Genomic DNA, 17,048 nt, shown 5'->3' on the forward strand with positions numbered 1-17,048 from the left:
TGGGACAGTTGAACCACACTGTATTTCTGTGCATTTTAACTTGGGCTGCAGCTGGTGAGCACTCTTTCCTTCTTTAAAATCTTCATGATTACCAGTTTAAGTGAGCCAAACCTTCTCAGATCTTGCTTTTTCAAAGCTTCTGCCGTGTTGGTCAAAGAAATTCTTTCACCATGTTTTCACAGCTTATCCCAAGGACAGGTTTCACCTCTTGTCTTCTGCTTCCTACCCTGCATGAGCTTGTATTGCCTGTGCAGCACTGCAGTTTCAATGGAAAGCTGGTAAAACATGGGAGTAGCCACAGAAAGACGGGAGCAACAGAGCAAGGGAGCAGGCTAGATGATGCATTGGCACCTGTTTCACTCACCCTTTTTAGTCATAACTTGAGATCAGCAAGCTGTTCTTTATCTGTACTCAAGTTCTTTTTTTTTGTTTGTTTGTTTGTTTTTTTTTGTAATGAAGAGTAGACTATGGTTACAACTGATTGGAAACTGTATTGGAAAAGGTGATGCTTTTTACTAAGCAATTACATTCTAGTCTGCACTTTCACTAGCGTAGGTCTTCATACCCTCTTTCATTTTTTTCAAATGAATTCTGCAGTTAAAGCAACACTGCTGTTGTAAGTGGAAAAGTAAGCAATAAGTCTCTGCAGAGAAAGGTAAAAAAGAAAGATAAACAGATGAGTGTCTGTAGATGAATGCAATCATCAGTTGTATTTTATTATTTTTTTTTCTTACAGAAAAAGTACAGAAAAGGATCTGTGGATATTTCAAGGATTAAATGTGTAGAAGTTGTAAAAAATGATGGTATTATTCCCTGTCAAAATAAATACCCATTTCAGGTATGTTCCTTTGGTTTATATAAAATACAGTGCTCCTTTCAATAGCACCAAGCCACTTGCTTGGAATTACTGACACTGTTAAACACGGAGCCCATTCTCAGTTCTCTGGGTCTGTTGGAGGGGGCTCAGGGTCAGGGACTGCAAACCATCCCCAAAAGCTCTGCTCATCATAAAGTCCCTGCTCATGGAAGCTTTGCCTAAAACACTTGGACTTTTTCTTTTCCCCACCCTCTCTGCCTTGGTGTTGACTGGAAACTGCTTAGTCCTCCAGAATAGGTTAGTTGGCAGCCAATTTTCCCTGTCTTCTTTCTTGCACACACTTTATATAAGCAGCATGTTTGCAATTACCATTAATTTATATCGGAATAAGAAAAACAAGATAAACCTTGTTGCTTTTTCTTCCATTGTGAACTTAATGGAAGTAAACACAGAAAATAAAGTACTTAAAAGGAAAAAGAAATGTTTAAATGTCAGGTTCTGCTTATGATGGAAGAAATTTTTGATGTGAGCGGGAATTTCACTGATGGAAGCAGGGATCTGCCCCCTTTCTACCAGGGCAATACTTGTTTTCTGTCTGTACAGGCAGTGAAGAAAAAGACGGCAAAAATTAACCCAGAGTAATAGAGAATCACAAAGTATTATGACGTGGCTGGGAACGAAGGATGCCTGATTATAAAATAGCCTTAACAGTTATGAGATACTGTTTTTAGAAAACACACTGAAGAATGAACAAAGCAAAGCATGAAGCAACATCTAAAGGAATAATAAGATAATATACCATTACAGAATCCTTCCTGTTCTATTGACAGCACCATGTATAAATAGCAAACCCTAAAAAACTTCCCCCTTGTTTCTGCATTTTGTCTCATGCTCCTCATGTGGCTGAGGACACTCATTTTGCCAAATGTAACATTTTTTTTTCCCCTTGTTCTGCTTACTGTTTTTGCTAAGGAATAAATAAAAGAGTATTACTAGTTGAATGGCTTTATTTATTTTTTAAAATATTTTATTTCTTTTTCCCTGCAGGTCGTATATGATGCTAATACACTTTATATTTTTGCACCAAGTCCACAAAGCCGGGATCAGTGGGTGAGGAATCTGAAAGAAGGTAAAGGAAATCACTTGCACTTAATATCTGACACATTTAGATAACTTTACTAGAGCTGTGCGCTGGGTCTAGCAAGATGGAGGTAACTCAGTGCTGTGTTTTGGATTTGTGGCTACAAGAGTGCCGAAAACACAGCAGTGGTTTAGTGATTGCTGAGGGTGCTTGTGCAGCCTGGAGGCTTTGCCTTTTGCTCATGGTGCCCCCACAGTGACTAGGCAGGGGAGGGCAAGGGGCTGGGAGGGGACACAGCTGGGGTAGGGGATGTGAATCGCCCCAAGGGATCTTCCATGCCATATACAGTCATGCTCAGCAATAAACACTGGGGTAGGGGAAGGAGGAAGTGGGGGGGGTTGATTTCCAAGCTGGTCATTGCTCACAGGCTGGCTGGGCATTGTTTTACTGGTGGGAGATGGTGTATTATTTCCTTTGCATCACTTTTTTTCTTTTCTTTCCCTTCTCTTTAAACTGTAACAGCCCACAAGTTTTCTCACTTTTCCTCTTTCTATTATTTTCCCCCATGCCAGTGTGTGGGTTGGGTGCTTAGCTGCTGACAGGTGTCAACCCACAACAAGCTAGAAAAATAAAATGGTGCAACTTCTATTGCACGTATCAACTGACTTTTATTTTTATTGGGTCAGGTCATCATTTGCATACACAGCATATGAGAATAGGTACTGGGCATATCAAGCACCCTGGCTGATTTCATTCAATTTGTCTAGTCTAACTGCAACAAGAATTTGAATCCATGCTTTTGTACAACATGTAAATCATCAAAAAGCTTATCCGAGCTAGTTAGTGGCATCACTTGGAAGTTTTGTCTGAACGTAGCTAGACAGTGTTATGGTGATGGTCTCCCACTGATGTAAAACGACAGGAGACATCTCCCCTGAAATGTGATTCTGATTATTGATATCATACTGAATAAAGATCATTTTTTCAAGAGCCTCTTAATGCTTTCTGCTGTCATCAAACATTCACATTAATTGCAGGTGCTCTTCAAAGTCATAAGACATAATTCCTGGGCTGGGCTGGGTCGGAAATAACTTCCGAAACTCAGCGGCCTCATAGGGTGGGGATGGGGAGTCTGCTAAACCAAACACAGGCGTTGTGCTGTGAAATAGTGATAAATGTAAGCTAACCTTTCCTCAAGAGCACTAATTACAGAGGAAGTGGAGTCACTTGCAGTGGAAACAAAAAGAAAAGAGGCAGCCAGAGCCCACAGGGCCCCTCACAGCCGCCCAACTGTGTTGCAGGGTGCAGGTGGGCGCCTGGGCCTGCCTTCACGGAGGCACCAAACACTGCCCTGCTGTGGTGGCTGCTTTGGGCGGGGAGTACAGCACACCCTTCTGGAGTAAAGTCATGTATTACCCTAAAAATATCACCTGCCTTCACTGTATGACCTCCGTGTAAACTTGTAAGAAAGTCCTTTAGAGAAGCAGTGTTGTAGCAAGGACAACAAGTAAAGATTATGATTCGTCAAAGACACTAGTATTTATTAAGAAAGTCAGAAATCATGATTTTTTTTTTCCTTTTTTAATCTTTGCTCTCTATTTCCTGTAGGAATAAAGAACAACAGCAATATAATGGTAAAATACCATCCTAAATTCTGGACAGAGGGAATTTATCAGTGCTGCAGGCAGACAGAAAAATTAGCACCTGGCTGTGAAAGATATAATCTTTTTGAAAACAGTAAGTACATAACTTTACATATGAAATTATGTTGGCGTATTTTTCTGTGTTTTGTTGTTGTTATGTGATTCTGTCCTCACATTTGAATGCTGTAGGTATCAGGGAAATTTCATGGTGCACAGTGAACTGTTGATACTGTGTCTAGAGAAAACAAAAATATTTTTCATCTCCAAACATTTTGTAAAAAGTGTAAAAGTCAGTGAATTGTCCTTCCAAAAAGTGTTTGGAGACAGCTGAAAGGAATCATTGAGGTTGCTGAATTTATTTTCCACTTGGCTTGTGTTTCCCATCTGAAACCTATTTGACCAACTGTTTACCTCAGACTGAGGTTAAAACCTCGTGATGAAAGAGATTCATCTGATCTTTGCCAGCTCTCCAGTTTGAATTAATAACTTCTGTGTATCCATGTAAAGGAATAACAACCCTGCTGGAATCGGTGTTATTACACCGGTGTGAAAATGGTACGAGAATGTAACTAGGCTTAATGCATTTACAGACACATGGCTCAATTCTCCTAAAAGTTTGCAAATGTCCATATGCTGAACCTGGATGAACCATGACTTCCGTATGCATATGGCTCCTCCAGCATGCAAACCACAGCCTGTACGTGCTCTGCAGTGTATGCTGTAGCATGCAAAGATGTGGAAGTGTGACCCTCACTGCAGCGTTGTCCTCTATGACAATACAGTAATTGTCTGTCTTTGATTCAAGGAAAACTCCTTAGTAATAAAAGTAATTGCAACAACGCTTACCTCCTAGTGAAATTAACAGTGCCTGGAAAATTTCCTACATTAGGGCCTTAAAAGGTGGGGAATTGTGTATTTCATTGCATTAAAAGAAGAAAAAACAGTGGCTTGTGGTAGACCTTATTCTGCAAGATGATATTTCAGCCGTTGAAGTGCGAAAAAGCAGCACAGGAGACAAAAATAATTTTAGACCTGAGAAGTAATTTAAAAACTACTTTTTTTTTATACAGCTTTACACAATTTTATACAAAAAATACAATTTTTATGCCTTATTTGGCAAAGCAAGAATCAAGGGAAACATATATTTTTATAAGAATAGATATTAATAGAAGCAGACTTTTAGATTATCATGGTGAGAAGAACACTGCTTCCTTTTTATGTTCTTTTTATTTATTTATTTATTTATTTATCTATCTATTATTATTATTCCTTATTAAGGAGCAAGACATGGTTTTGAACTCCAGCAGTCTTTTGGAGGAACCCCATGAGGCATCCCTGCCCGTGGGCTGGCTTGGAGCTGTCTGTGTGGCATGCTGTGGTGTGACACTGATGTCACCAAATCCTGCTGTGAATGTTGCCTGCTGGCCAATTTAGTAGTGTCACGGAGCACTTAACTAATGTTTTCTCACTTGGAGCTGGTTTTGCTTCCTGACTTACTATGCTATCCTGAAGGCTAAGATGTTAGAGCCTTATCTGAAGTTTAAACCTTTTATCCAATTTTTGAATTAGAAAGTAAACATGAATCTTTTTCTGTGCTCTGTTTGTAGGTGTAGTGACGCTGCCTTCTCCAATGCCAGAAAAAAATACGGTAGGTGTCTGTGCTGCTGATGAATAGGGGGCTGAAAAGCAAACGCCATTGGGGCTGCAGTGCTGTGGTCATCCTAGCCACTGCAGCTCTCTCCTGGGGCAACCCAGAACTAGCCCAGCTTTTGCCTCTGGGATGCTCGGCTGTCTTGCAGTGGTGTAAGAGTAGGTACTGGGTGGAGTGGAATCATGGAGCAAAGTGGAACGATGATCATTTTGTATCATTTTCAGCGAAGGCCGCCACCGCCTGTTCCTCCGGTTGAGGAGAATGACAGCGAAGAGGAGGAGATAGTGGTGGCAATGTATGACTTCCAGCCTACAGAACGTCATGATTTAAGATTAGACAAAGGTGAAGAATATACAGTAATTGAGAAGAATGACATTCACTGGTGGAAGGCAAGAAACAAATACGGGTAAGCATGAGTTTTTTATTTTTCAATATAATGTTAATAAGGCTGTTTTCAGGTTCTAGTAGTTCATATTGATTACATATCAACAAATAACAGTATTAGACCCCACTTATGACATAAGTCCTGAAATGTCATCCATATCTTTGTTCCCACGTAGAACCCAAACAAAGAAGTGTGGTTCTCAGTAGATTGTGGAGTTTGCGTGCAGACTGTTGCAGAACTGAAAGCATTTACAATGACATTTCCTGTCAGGCAAAACCTCATTTGACTGGTCCAGTACTCCTGTTTTCCTGGGAAATAGCTCGTTAGGGAGCGACGTGATTAACATTCAGATCAGCAGGCTCTGACTTCCAGGCTTGAATGATCATTGTCTTGTTTTACAACTGTATCATTAGGGATAATCTTTGAATGCGCTGAGAGAGTCGCAGTGAGATGCCTTAATGACTATGATGTTCTAATTTTACATTCCTTGGTTTAAAGTTTTACCCTATGGTTTTCAGGACGGAAGTTACCAAACTTCAATATTTACCAGGTCAATGTTGCAAACTGTTAAGGGTAATTGTCACTTATTAGGCACAGCAGGGCTGCTGTGGCGGTCTACAAATACATTTCTACAGGCCAACTGCAACATCTGAGCACAGAAGTGATAGAGAAGCAAAGGTCACTTGTTTTCCCCACTTCTGCTGTTTTTCTTGGACACTTCTGCTGACTGTGCAGATTTTTTAGCTTCAGTGAAAGCTAATGTGGAAATGTTGATGTGAAACGTTCATTTCTGTATGAGTAGTAAAGTGGGTGGCTCAGTAATAAATAGATGACTGCTAGTCATTACTGACCTCTGGTAATTAGCAGAATGAAACACTGTCTTCTAGACATGCAATTTTACATCTTTTTATTCAGTTTACATATTATATATTCTTTTAGACATGAAGGATATATCCCAAGCAACTATGTAACAGGAAAGAAGTCCAACAACCTGGATCAATATGAGTAAGTGAACATTTGAGTTAAAATGTGGAAGACTGTAAAATAAAAGCTAGGCTTTAAGAATTACAATGCATTTCTGAAGTTTTGAAAACAACTGTTTATTATTGTAAACATTGAAGTAAACACATATCATTGATCTCAAAGATCAAACAAAAATTTGAAATACGTATTTATTTGCTCTGATTCTTCTCAATGTTTTTTGTTGTCATGTATAAAGTAGAGTCAAGTCAGTGAGATGGCCATCACGCATGCAGTGATAGGATATTACTATTAAAAGTAGAAAAAAAAAGCAATCAAACTTCAAAACCCTCTTAATTCTTTGACAGGCAAAGAGAGAAGGAAATTTATCCATTTTAGATGTGTTCTTTGTTGCTTTCTCATCTTTGAGGCTCTCATTATAGCCTTGCACTGCTCTGGGCTGAGCCATGAAAGGGGCAGAAAGGGAAGGAAGGAACTGAGCTGCCTTATCTGGTCCAGCTACTTTGTGCCTTACCACCTTGGTGACATGGCTCAGGGTCACTGCACAGAGGATTCCTCCAGATCATCTGTGCAAAACTACTACAGCAGAAATTGAGTACAGGCTTCTGTGCCACTTCCCTGCTCTTCTACCATTGTGGCAGCATGGCTCAAAACAATACACCACACCATTTGCTAGCTGTGTGGTTTTTGTTGTTGTAACTGTTCACTGCAATAAGTAGAAACATCAGTGATTATTTGGCTGCTTCACCAAGCACAAGGATGTGGAGCAGCCGCATTTAATTCACTTTTGATCTGTTCTGTGGTGGATCAGTCCTCTGTGGAAAATCATAACGATGTGATTGTGAAGTTACTGAATGAAATCCAATGAAAGTTGGCAGTCATCTCAGCAGGTGACTGGGACAGCTGCTTGAGGGCTGCCTTGAGGCTGCTGGTCTGCTCTCAGGCTGCCATGCATAGTAACCACCACCATCAGCATGCCTCTGTGTTTTACAATTGGTTTTGCTCAAAAGTTAGTCCAATTTCCTGAAATTTATTGGTTTATGTGAGATCTCACTGGATCAAATTCAGATTTTAAGGCGTTTTTATGGGTAAATACTACTATGTAATAGGTGCTGATGTTGCATTGCAGGTGGTACAGCAGGAACCTGAACCGGAGCAAGGCGGAGCAGCTCCTCAGAAACGAGGTGAGTATGGCAGCCTTGCAGTATGAACCACGGTGTTCACTTAAACTAGTCTCTCCTATTTAAGCCAATGCTTAATTTTGGCATGTGCAAATCACAGAACAAGTAGGAAGGACATATGGCTTAAAATTGCTTGTGGTATAAAGCTGTTGATGTGCTTGCATTTTAGGATAAAGAAGGTGGTTTTGTGGTGAGAGACTCAAGTCAGCCTGGCCTGTATACAGTTTCCCTTTATACAAAATTTGGAGGGTAAGTTTCTGTGGCTACCCTGCATACCCTACCTTGTTTGAATTGATTTGCATGCATATTCAAACCCCTGCGATGGAGAGGAGGCCAGGAGAGAGCTCAACAAAGAAGCAAGGAGCACTATGTTAGAAAACACAGTTGACGAAAATTAGCTCTCAACTCCATGCTTCGGCTACATTGGCTTTAAACCAGTGAAAATCTGAACTGCCACTGAAAGGAAGAGGCTCTCCCATGCCATTTAGTCTTTTTCTTTGTGCCAATCTACATGTTCAAGTGGGGAGCTGGGTTGGGGAAACAAGCTGGGATGAAAATTAACTCATATGGGTTAATCTTCAACTTGGTTGTGGTACTGTGAACATCCCAAGAAACGAGTGCTCAGGGTCTTTGGTATTCAAGATGTTTCTGAAACATGTAACATTGGGCATCCGTGCTGGCTGAATTGGTGCTCACCCTGGGGCTGTGGTGATGTGCAAAGGGACCCCTACCATTGTCCCTGCTCATGACAACAGTCTCAACTTTCCTCTCCTGAAATAGTACAAGTAGCATAGGACCACCAGGCATGGTGTGAGGAGATACAGAGACATCATATACGTCCATTCAGCATTTGTGCAGATCTTCAGGTCTGAAAGTTGCTTAGTGTTTTCTGTATGTTGCCTCCTGTTAAAGAAAAATGAGCTTTCTTTTTCTAGTCAATATGCTCCTCTTACAAAGTTCAAAACAAATGACAATGTATTATTATATTGTTTCTTTTTTTTTTTCTTTTTCAGAGAAGGCTCGTCAGGAATAAGACACTACCATATAAAAGAAACAGTGACATCACCAAAGCAGTACTACCTCGCAGAAAAACATCTCTTTAACTCCATTCCGGAAATAATTGAGTATCACAAACATAATGCAGCAGGTAGATGGATTACATTTTCTTCCTGTCACTGTGGGTTGATTTGGAAAGGAGTGTGAGGTGTTTAGGGTTTGAATGAAGGCTTTTAGGTTTTTATAGATACTTCTTCCTTAGAGAAATCATGAGACTGCATTTTCACATTGCTTCAATATAGGCAATCATTTGAAAGGTTTTATGTAAATATATATGCATGTTTGTATATATTTTTATATATTATACATATATAACATATATATTTTAAATGTAATTTATGTATTTATACACACACATGCTATTCCTATTATTAGCCCAGTCTAGTGGATAGACACCAGCAACAGAGGTCAGCCTCTAGTTTTAGGAGGACAGCTGGTGTTTTTCTTTCTATCAATACTTAATCTAACACTGTATATATTACTCATTCACCATTCCGATTTGCTTGCTGTACAGTGAATTAGGTCCTTTTTCCTGGCTGAGACACAAGCACAGAACAAGCTGAGGTAAAGGTGTGGCAAAATTAGTTTTTGACAGTTCAGTGTGCTCTGATCCACAGTGAAATAGAAGAATGGCTTTAATGTGTCAGGAAAAAAACCATTAATTTAGCTCTGTGTCATGTCTCTAACAGTGGCCTATAACCCACAGCAGATGGGCAGGGATGGTACTGCCCCAGAGTACTCTCTGGGTACTTACCTGTGGGTCACCATGGCTTAAAATGATATAACCCCCATACAGAAAACACATAAGAACAGCATTTTTTTTTTCAGGGAGTGCCTGAAAATGTATCTTTGTTGGACACCTATATCTATGGCTGACAGCTCATGCTGGTGTCTACCTGCTGTATGAAAGTATGGGGAGAGTTTAGGAATCTGGTTGAAGGCACAGATACTAATATAGTATGTTTTTTTCAAGTTCAATCTGTGCTTTTGTTTCTTTCATGAGTTATATTTTCCAGATGTTTATGTGAAATTCAGATGACCAAGCATTCCCCAGTGATATTCTAGATAATGCTTTTTTGAAAAACATGCTCCAAAATCTATCCCTGCTTTTCATTTGTTATAATTGATTTTACTAATTATTTTTAATTGCTTCATTCATTTTTCCTTTTGTTGTATCAAGTTGTGACAGAATCTAAAAGATTTTAGCAGAATATTCAGCAAGTACCCAGCATTTTTTTTTAATATGAAACACTGTACAAAATAAATGTGAAAGTGAAACTCACGTTAACTTCATGTAAAACCTTTTAGACAGTCTTTCTGATCTTTATAAAAGGGGTGGTCTCTGGTCAGCCTTCATTGGTGCTTGCATAACAGTAAAGCACAAATATGTGTACATATATCTATATCTGGCTCTCACCACTAAAGATGATGCAACAAGTTAGGTGCAGTGAGCTCTCTTGTGTACCTTGAAGCTACTTTGAATAGTCAAAACAAAGCAATAGCAGCAAATATAGTCAAAGCTGTATATAAGTTTATTGTTAGCCAGTGCTGCACTCTGCAATGAACAAGCAGCTGAGTTGCTGTTGGCACTGTTTCAGAAATAAGCTGTATCTCTTGAATTAACTTTGAATTTCAGGTCTTGTTACGAGGCTGCGTTACCCAGTGACCCCAAAGAAGACAACAGCACCAACGACTGCAGGATTCAGCTACGGTAACTTTGTGTTATATTGATCTATACATACCTTTTCTGATTTTATATATATCAGCTGCCACAACATTTTCTAAAAATTTTCAAAAAAACTTATTTTGTACTGTGATACTAACTTACATTGGTCCAAGTTGTATATTTGAGATCCTTGCAGAGAGAATTGTTGTAGAAAGGCATCAGAGCTGGTGGCAGGCATGTGGTGCCAAGGAATTCCATGAGTAGAAGCAGAACCTGCTGCAGGTGCTCCAGGGCAATTCAGCATCTTCCTCTACTTTTTTGTGGACACCTTGGGCTCTTCCTGATTAAAGAGCTGTGCCTCCTTCATAAGCCTTCAGACTTCTTACTCAACCTTGGCCCTTTGATCTCTGCAGAAGTATTGCTTTTTTTCTTTTATTTAACATTTTAAGTGTTCCATTTTTAAGAACAGCACATTAGGGAACCCAACGGCCTCTATGCATTGACAGAACTTTGCATGATGACATCTTCTTGAATCGAGTCTGATAATATCAGTATATATTTATTGGCTTTGGGAATTTTTTTTTTTCCTTCTGTGTTGCTCAGCAGCTGGTTGAAAGTTGTGTCTAGCTAAAATTTTCCTTTCTTTTTTTTTTGGTGAGATATAGAACTGGTACATTTTCAACTTAATTCTAAGAAGTTTTCTCCCTAAATACCCCAATTTGATAATAATCTATGGTTTCTCTTCCTCTTCTCTATCACCTACTAGTTCAACGTGTTTGCTTATATAACAGTAAGGGGCTCTCACTTTTTTTTCTTTTTCTTTCTTTTTTTTTTTTTCAGAGAAATGGGAAATTAATCCCTCGGAGCTGACTTTCATGAGAGAACTGGGGAGTGGTCTATTTGGAGTAGTGCGCCTTGGGAAATGGAGGGCACAGTACAAAGTGGCCATCAAAGCAATTCGGGAAGGTGCGATGTATGAAGAGGACTTCATCGAAGAAGCCAAAGTGATGATGTGAGTTGCTGTATGGTCCTTGGCACTTATAAAAGTGCCAGTTCTGGGCCTCTGATGGCATATACTAATTCTAGATAAAACACTTCAGGCATATGGTATTTTGGAGTTTTGTGGGGTAAAGAGCTAGTGCAGGGTGGAGGAAGTAATAAGTACATGATTTCAACCTTTTCAGGAAACTAACGCATCCTAAATTAGTTCAGCTGTATGGCGTGTGCACACAGCAGAGACCTATTTACATCGTGACAGAGTTCATGGAGCATGGATGCCTTCTGAATTACCTGAGACAAAAACGTGGAGTTTTCAGTAAAGACGTCCTTCTCACAATGTGCCAAGATGTATGTGAGGGAATGGAGTACCTGGAGAGCAACAGCTTTATCCACAGAGACCTGGTAACATCCTGTTATGCAATATACTCTTCCTTAAAATTTTTATTACTGGCTTTATTCCTTTTTGAAACAGCCTGTTTATAAATAACAGCTTTTATTCTCACAAAAGATTGTAAGTAGTTTAAGTTGGCTCTTCAGGTTCTAACCAAATCTCTAAAGCTGCAATGTACCACAAAAGACGAGAGGTTTCTCTCTCCTGAGAAAAGGGAACAAAATTGCTCTGAAATGTTTATTAAAAGTTGATAGCTGTTTGCACTGAAATAATAGTGTATCTTTTTCTGTATTGGTGCCATTTTTACTGCTCATGAATCCCCTGAGATCATAATTTTTCTTGGTAATTTTTTACAAAATGGTTTAGCTGTAAAAACAACACTATCAAGAGCAAATGCATATTTTATTCTGGACCATAATGGGAATGCACCACTGAGCTTGGTGAATCAGTGAACTTGTGAAGCAAAATGAGGGCAAAGTCCTTATTTTATTGTTGTAATTCATCTGAGATAGACTGCAAGTTTTAATCCAAATCTAACCATTCCCTTTTCAGGCTGCCAGGAACTGCTTGGTGAATGATTCAGGAGTGGTCAAAGTGTCTGATTTTGGAATGACAAGGTATAGTTATGGTGATACTGGAGAATTCACCTAGCCCCTGTTCTTGTATGAAAGAGAATGCACATCAAGCAGTTACAGGAAAAAAAAAGATCTTTTTTGACTTCTCTAAGGAACATCCTTTGCTTCATTTCTCCAGTGATTTTTAAGATTATTTGTTCTGCAGTGATGTGTCTCTTTCCTTTATCTTTTCAACCATGGAAAAGCAAAACTGTATTCTCTAGAGAATCAAGCGTGCCCTTATCCTGCAAGGCCTGGCTCTGAACAAAAACAGTGGTCTGACTGTTTAAAAGAAAAAAAAAACACCAACCAACCAACCAAAAAATACCCACCAACCAACCAACCCAAAAAACCCTAATACAAAACAGGGTTTGGCCATACTTGTCTTGGCTGTTGCCACCATTCTGTGCTACTCAGCTTGCGTGCCTCTTGATATCTGAATCCAGACTGACCAGTGAGAAATAGAGCAAGAAACAGACGATTTTGCATCATTTTTTTGGTAACACAGAAAAATTTGAGTTGCATGTGGCCTAGACTTTTGTTGTATAGCTAATAATCACAAGACTCCAAGGTAAATAGAAAATCAAATTGTGCCTTGACTGAAACCTTAGTGCTGGTCTGAAGCTGGTTTTATCATGTGTTACTAAGTCATGGCCATTAGGTGGCAATATGAGCTTCTGAAATTCAACTCCAAATCTAAATTATGATGTGTAGGCTTGGAGGCCAACGGGAAGATTTAATGCTTTTCTTTTTTAGGTATGTCCTTGATGATCAATACACAAGCTCCTCGGGGGCTAAATTTCCTGTGAAATGGTGCCCCCCAGAAGTTTTTAATTATAGCCGATTCAGCAGCAAGTCAGATGTCTGGTCATTCGGTAAGACGTTCATCATTGAAACAAAACACTATTTTTACATTTTGTCAATAGCAGTTAAGCTCCAGTTATCTGGAAGTATTCAGATGTCTATGAAGAAGTTCAGAGAAACTGCTTACCATGGTTTTATGCTTGCCTAAAGTTTTCACAGAGGTTATTAGTGCTGTTACTTATTAAAATCCATGCTACTAGAATAAAGTTTTTTCGTTAATGACACAGGTGAACACTGCTTATAGAACATGGATCTTAAGCTATTTTTTTTCAGAAAGACTGAAAGCCTAGAGCTTAAAATAAACATTTATTTTAAGAACTTATTTGCTTATTTTCTTAATGTTTATTTTCATTCTTTAGGTGTTTTAATGTGGGAAGTGTTTACGGAAGGAAAAATGCCCTTTGAAAAAAGTTCCAACTATGAAGTGGTAACTATGGTTAGCCAAGGACATCGTTTATATCGGCCCAAACTGGCCTGTAAGCAGGTGTATGAAGTCATGATGATGTGCTGGCAGGAGGTATGCATTTTTTGGTGTGGGGGGATGTTTTCCCCTTTGAACTAAAAAAAAAAGGGGCCAGTCCAGCAACAGCAATTAATCTGTATTGCAGCATTCTGACTGTAACCAGGTCATCAAGGCCTGAGATCCCAGCAGACTAACTCATGTGCCCTTCCTTCCTGAGAAATATTCATATGGAGATAATAGCTGTTGGCTGGTAGAACAAAAAAGAGCAGGTTTTTTTCCTGTACAGGTGGTACAAGAGAGGCATAAGAAGGAATATAGGGAAAAGAAGGTGCCCCTTGATCTACTGCTGATGGTGCATTAAAGACAGGGTACAAGAGATGAGATGTAGACCAGACCTGAATGTTGGTAGACAGATGATGGAAAACTTGTGCATTTGCTATATCAAAAGAGCCAGCTGAGTGAGGCAGAGAGAATTGTCCTGTACTCAGGTCAGTGGGAGAATGAGTTTAGTTCATTGATTAATACATGCCTTAGACGAGAAGAAGGGAGTGGAAAGTGGGGTATATAAGAGTCGTCAAATATAATTTTGATACAACTGATATGAAAACTAAATTAAATACTTTAAGTACCAACATAAAGCAGATTTTATAGTATTAATGTAGAAAGTCTATGAAAGACTAGATGGGTTTAATTAATTGCCTCTAATTTTGAGAGAGCAATCAGGGAAACAATGGAAAGAGCTAATTACTGCTCTTTTCCAGTAGTAAAGATGACATATGGTCTGACATTTGTCTTGAAGGAGAATGTGCTGGAACAAAAAGTAATTTGTCATGAAACTGACTGGTGGATATCTAAAACATACAAAGCAGTTGGTTTATAAAACAAAAAAATACATTAAAAACAACAGTGCCCTGGAGGGCTGAAAAAATAATAAATGTTTCTACAATCCAGAAAGGCTTGTCACAGGAACTAGGAAATTGTAGGCCATTAAATTTTGTTTTTACTTGGTAACCTGCTTGAAATGATCATTAAAATGGACTAAGAAATCACAGTAAGTTATTTGTTAACACTCTGTGAATATCAATATGTGTTTATAGAATTTATATGACCATCAGTGAATTGATTAAAAATATATTGATCTCACAAGGGGTTATTAACAGCAAAAACTAAGCAATCACAGTATTGGAAAGAGAGAATCTTCACAAATCACAAACAGGACACAAATAATGGCAACGTCTTTGTCATAAAATGTGATTAACTGTAGGTATCTTTGTCCTTGCTTAATAAACTTAATAATGATTTGAAAAGTGTGTGAATACTGAATCTTCGAAATGCACAAATTTATTTAAGCTGATAAATGAAGGAAAGGTACAAGTTATCCAGGCACTGAAAAGATGTTAAATTAACTGTGTCAGTAAGGTGAGCAAAGAAACTGCCTCAGTGTATTGATGTAATCAAATGAAGCAAAGAGGATGTTATGACATACAGGGAACCGTGTGGAAGACAAATAGAGTAAATGAAGAATACTGTTGCTTAAGTCTATGACGCAGTCTCATTTCTCATTTCTCAGTCCAAAAAACGTGGACGAGATTTCAGAGAATCACACTCAGAATGCTTAGGAGCATGAACAAGTTGTCTAAAGAAAGATTGGAATCATTTATTTGGGAGGATAGGGAGATAGAAATAAAAAAATGTAGCATTATGCAAAATAATGAATTATATGAAGGGTGTAGTCCAACAACACATATTACTGTTTTCCAAAATATGAAAACATGGAAGAAAAGGTGGCACTGAAATTGTGATGCATTCAGAACTTACAGAGGGAAATTTCACATCATGTTTAATGAAATAGCATATTCATTGCAATAGAATGATGTTGAGACAAAGAATTTACCGAAATCAGCACAACTTTTTTGCTTTCTGATCACAGCTATGCATACTTTTGTTTTTAGAAACCAGAGGGACGCCCAACTTTTGAAGACTTGCTCCATATAATCGTTGACATTGCAGAAAATGAAGATGGTTTCTGAAAAAAAGACAACATCAGCAGAGGTATTGAGAAGAAATCACTTTCAAGAGATGTGGCTTCATCATTTCCTTTTAAAGGCTTGGCCCTGTAGGCTGCTGGATGCTGCTAAACAGTGTGGGGAACCCATAACATTTGATTCACTTCAATAGATAGTTTTACATTATGTTGGGAAATGAGCACATTATCTTCAGCAATACTGGCAGTATTTCCTCCGAAAACTCCTCACTGCATAGCCAAAAACGTGTGCTGTTTATGGAGAAAGAAAGAGAATATGACCAAAGCCCAGGAGCTTAATTTGCATTTACTGGGTTGGATTCATGTATCTACAGTCCATGTTTCTGAGTTTCTCTTTACACAGGCAGTAGTAGTAGTAATAGTGATTTGCATGCGTAAAAATTGAAGGTATCTATAAATGGCTATTTACTGACATTCAAACGTTTCTAGAGATTTTCCAGAAACATTGTTTTTCTCAGTTGATGGGTGGTTTATGATGCAGCAAGAACACAAAATGTGCCTCATTCATTTGCACGTGGTAGGCTGTTAACAACAGTTTCAGTTCAATGTAACACTCTGAAGAGGATTTGCTTCAGGACTGAGCCATGATATGCCCCAAGCCCTTCTAGGCTGTTTGTTCCACTGGAGATCTTACAAGGTTAGTCTTGACATTATTCATGAAAAATCAGTCCAAGATTCAGCACAACTGGCTGTCAGTGTACCATAATACCTTGTTTTGGATTAATTATAAAATAATTTATATGCTGTATGTATTGTAAATATATAAATTTCATGCATTTATTTATATAAACTGTGTGTATTTCTCTTGAAATTTTCAAACAATTTTGTCCTACTGTGTCTTACATACAACTGAATACATGAGTTTGTAAATGAGGGAAAATACACTCTCAGGTGTGTTAAAGGAGGGCTTGTCTTTGTCTGTCATATATACGTACAGGGATGTAACCTTTCTGTTTTTAACAGATCATGTCATACTACATGTGTGTGTAAATAAAATGAATGTTAACTATGGTTTGGAACAATGTGTAATGTGTTGCCATTAATTTACCGTCAGGACAGTGCATTGTAAGCCAAACTTATTGTTCATGTCATCACATTGTCCATGTGAATATGCCATTATGATAGCCCATGTATATATGTATCTTTGTGTACACACTCTCTATTAAATATATAGATTGTAGTATCAACATATATTTGGTTGGTTTGGCTATG

The 17,048-nt window shown here is 38.6% G+C and overlaps 1 protein-coding gene across 6 annotated transcripts in view; it reads left to right on the top strand.

Moving 5' to 3' along the window:
• The window catches only part of TEC (tec protein tyrosine kinase), a 48,844-nt gene extending 31,997 nt beyond the window's left edge, over window positions 1–16,847 (top strand). For all 6 annotated transcript variants that reach the window (XM_027457127.3, XM_027457126.3, XM_027457129.3 and 3 more), the window contains 16 exons: window positions 737–838; window positions 1,865–1,946; window positions 3,507–3,635; window positions 5,149–5,189; window positions 5,417–5,598; window positions 6,517–6,582; window positions 7,688–7,742; window positions 7,909–7,988; window positions 8,753–8,886; window positions 10,432–10,506; window positions 11,302–11,473; window positions 11,646–11,862; window positions 12,404–12,468; window positions 13,222–13,340; window positions 13,689–13,846; window positions 15,745–16,847. In XM_027457127.3, the coding sequence (XP_027312928.2) occupies window positions 737–838; window positions 1,865–1,946; window positions 3,507–3,635; window positions 5,149–5,189; window positions 5,417–5,598; window positions 6,517–6,582; window positions 7,688–7,742; window positions 7,909–7,988; window positions 8,753–8,886; window positions 10,432–10,506; window positions 11,302–11,473; window positions 11,646–11,862; window positions 12,404–12,468; window positions 13,222–13,340; window positions 13,689–13,846; window positions 15,745–15,822 (1,755 nt within the window). In that variant the 3' untranslated portion in view covers window positions 15,823–16,847. The remainder of the gene's footprint in view (window positions 1–736; window positions 839–1,864; window positions 1,947–3,506; window positions 3,636–5,148; window positions 5,190–5,416; window positions 5,599–6,516; window positions 6,583–7,687; window positions 7,743–7,908; window positions 7,989–8,752; window positions 8,887–10,431; window positions 10,507–11,301; window positions 11,474–11,645; window positions 11,863–12,403; window positions 12,469–13,221; window positions 13,341–13,688; window positions 13,847–15,744) is intronic.
• The last annotated feature ends 201 nt before the right edge of the window (window positions 16,848–17,048 follow it).

This window comes from Anas platyrhynchos, chromosome 4 (assembly GCF_047663525.1).
Source record: "Anas platyrhynchos isolate ZD024472 breed Pekin duck chromosome 4, IASCAAS_PekinDuck_T2T, whole genome shotgun sequence".
NCBI lineage: Eukaryota > Metazoa > Chordata > Aves > Anseriformes > Anatidae > Anas > Anas platyrhynchos.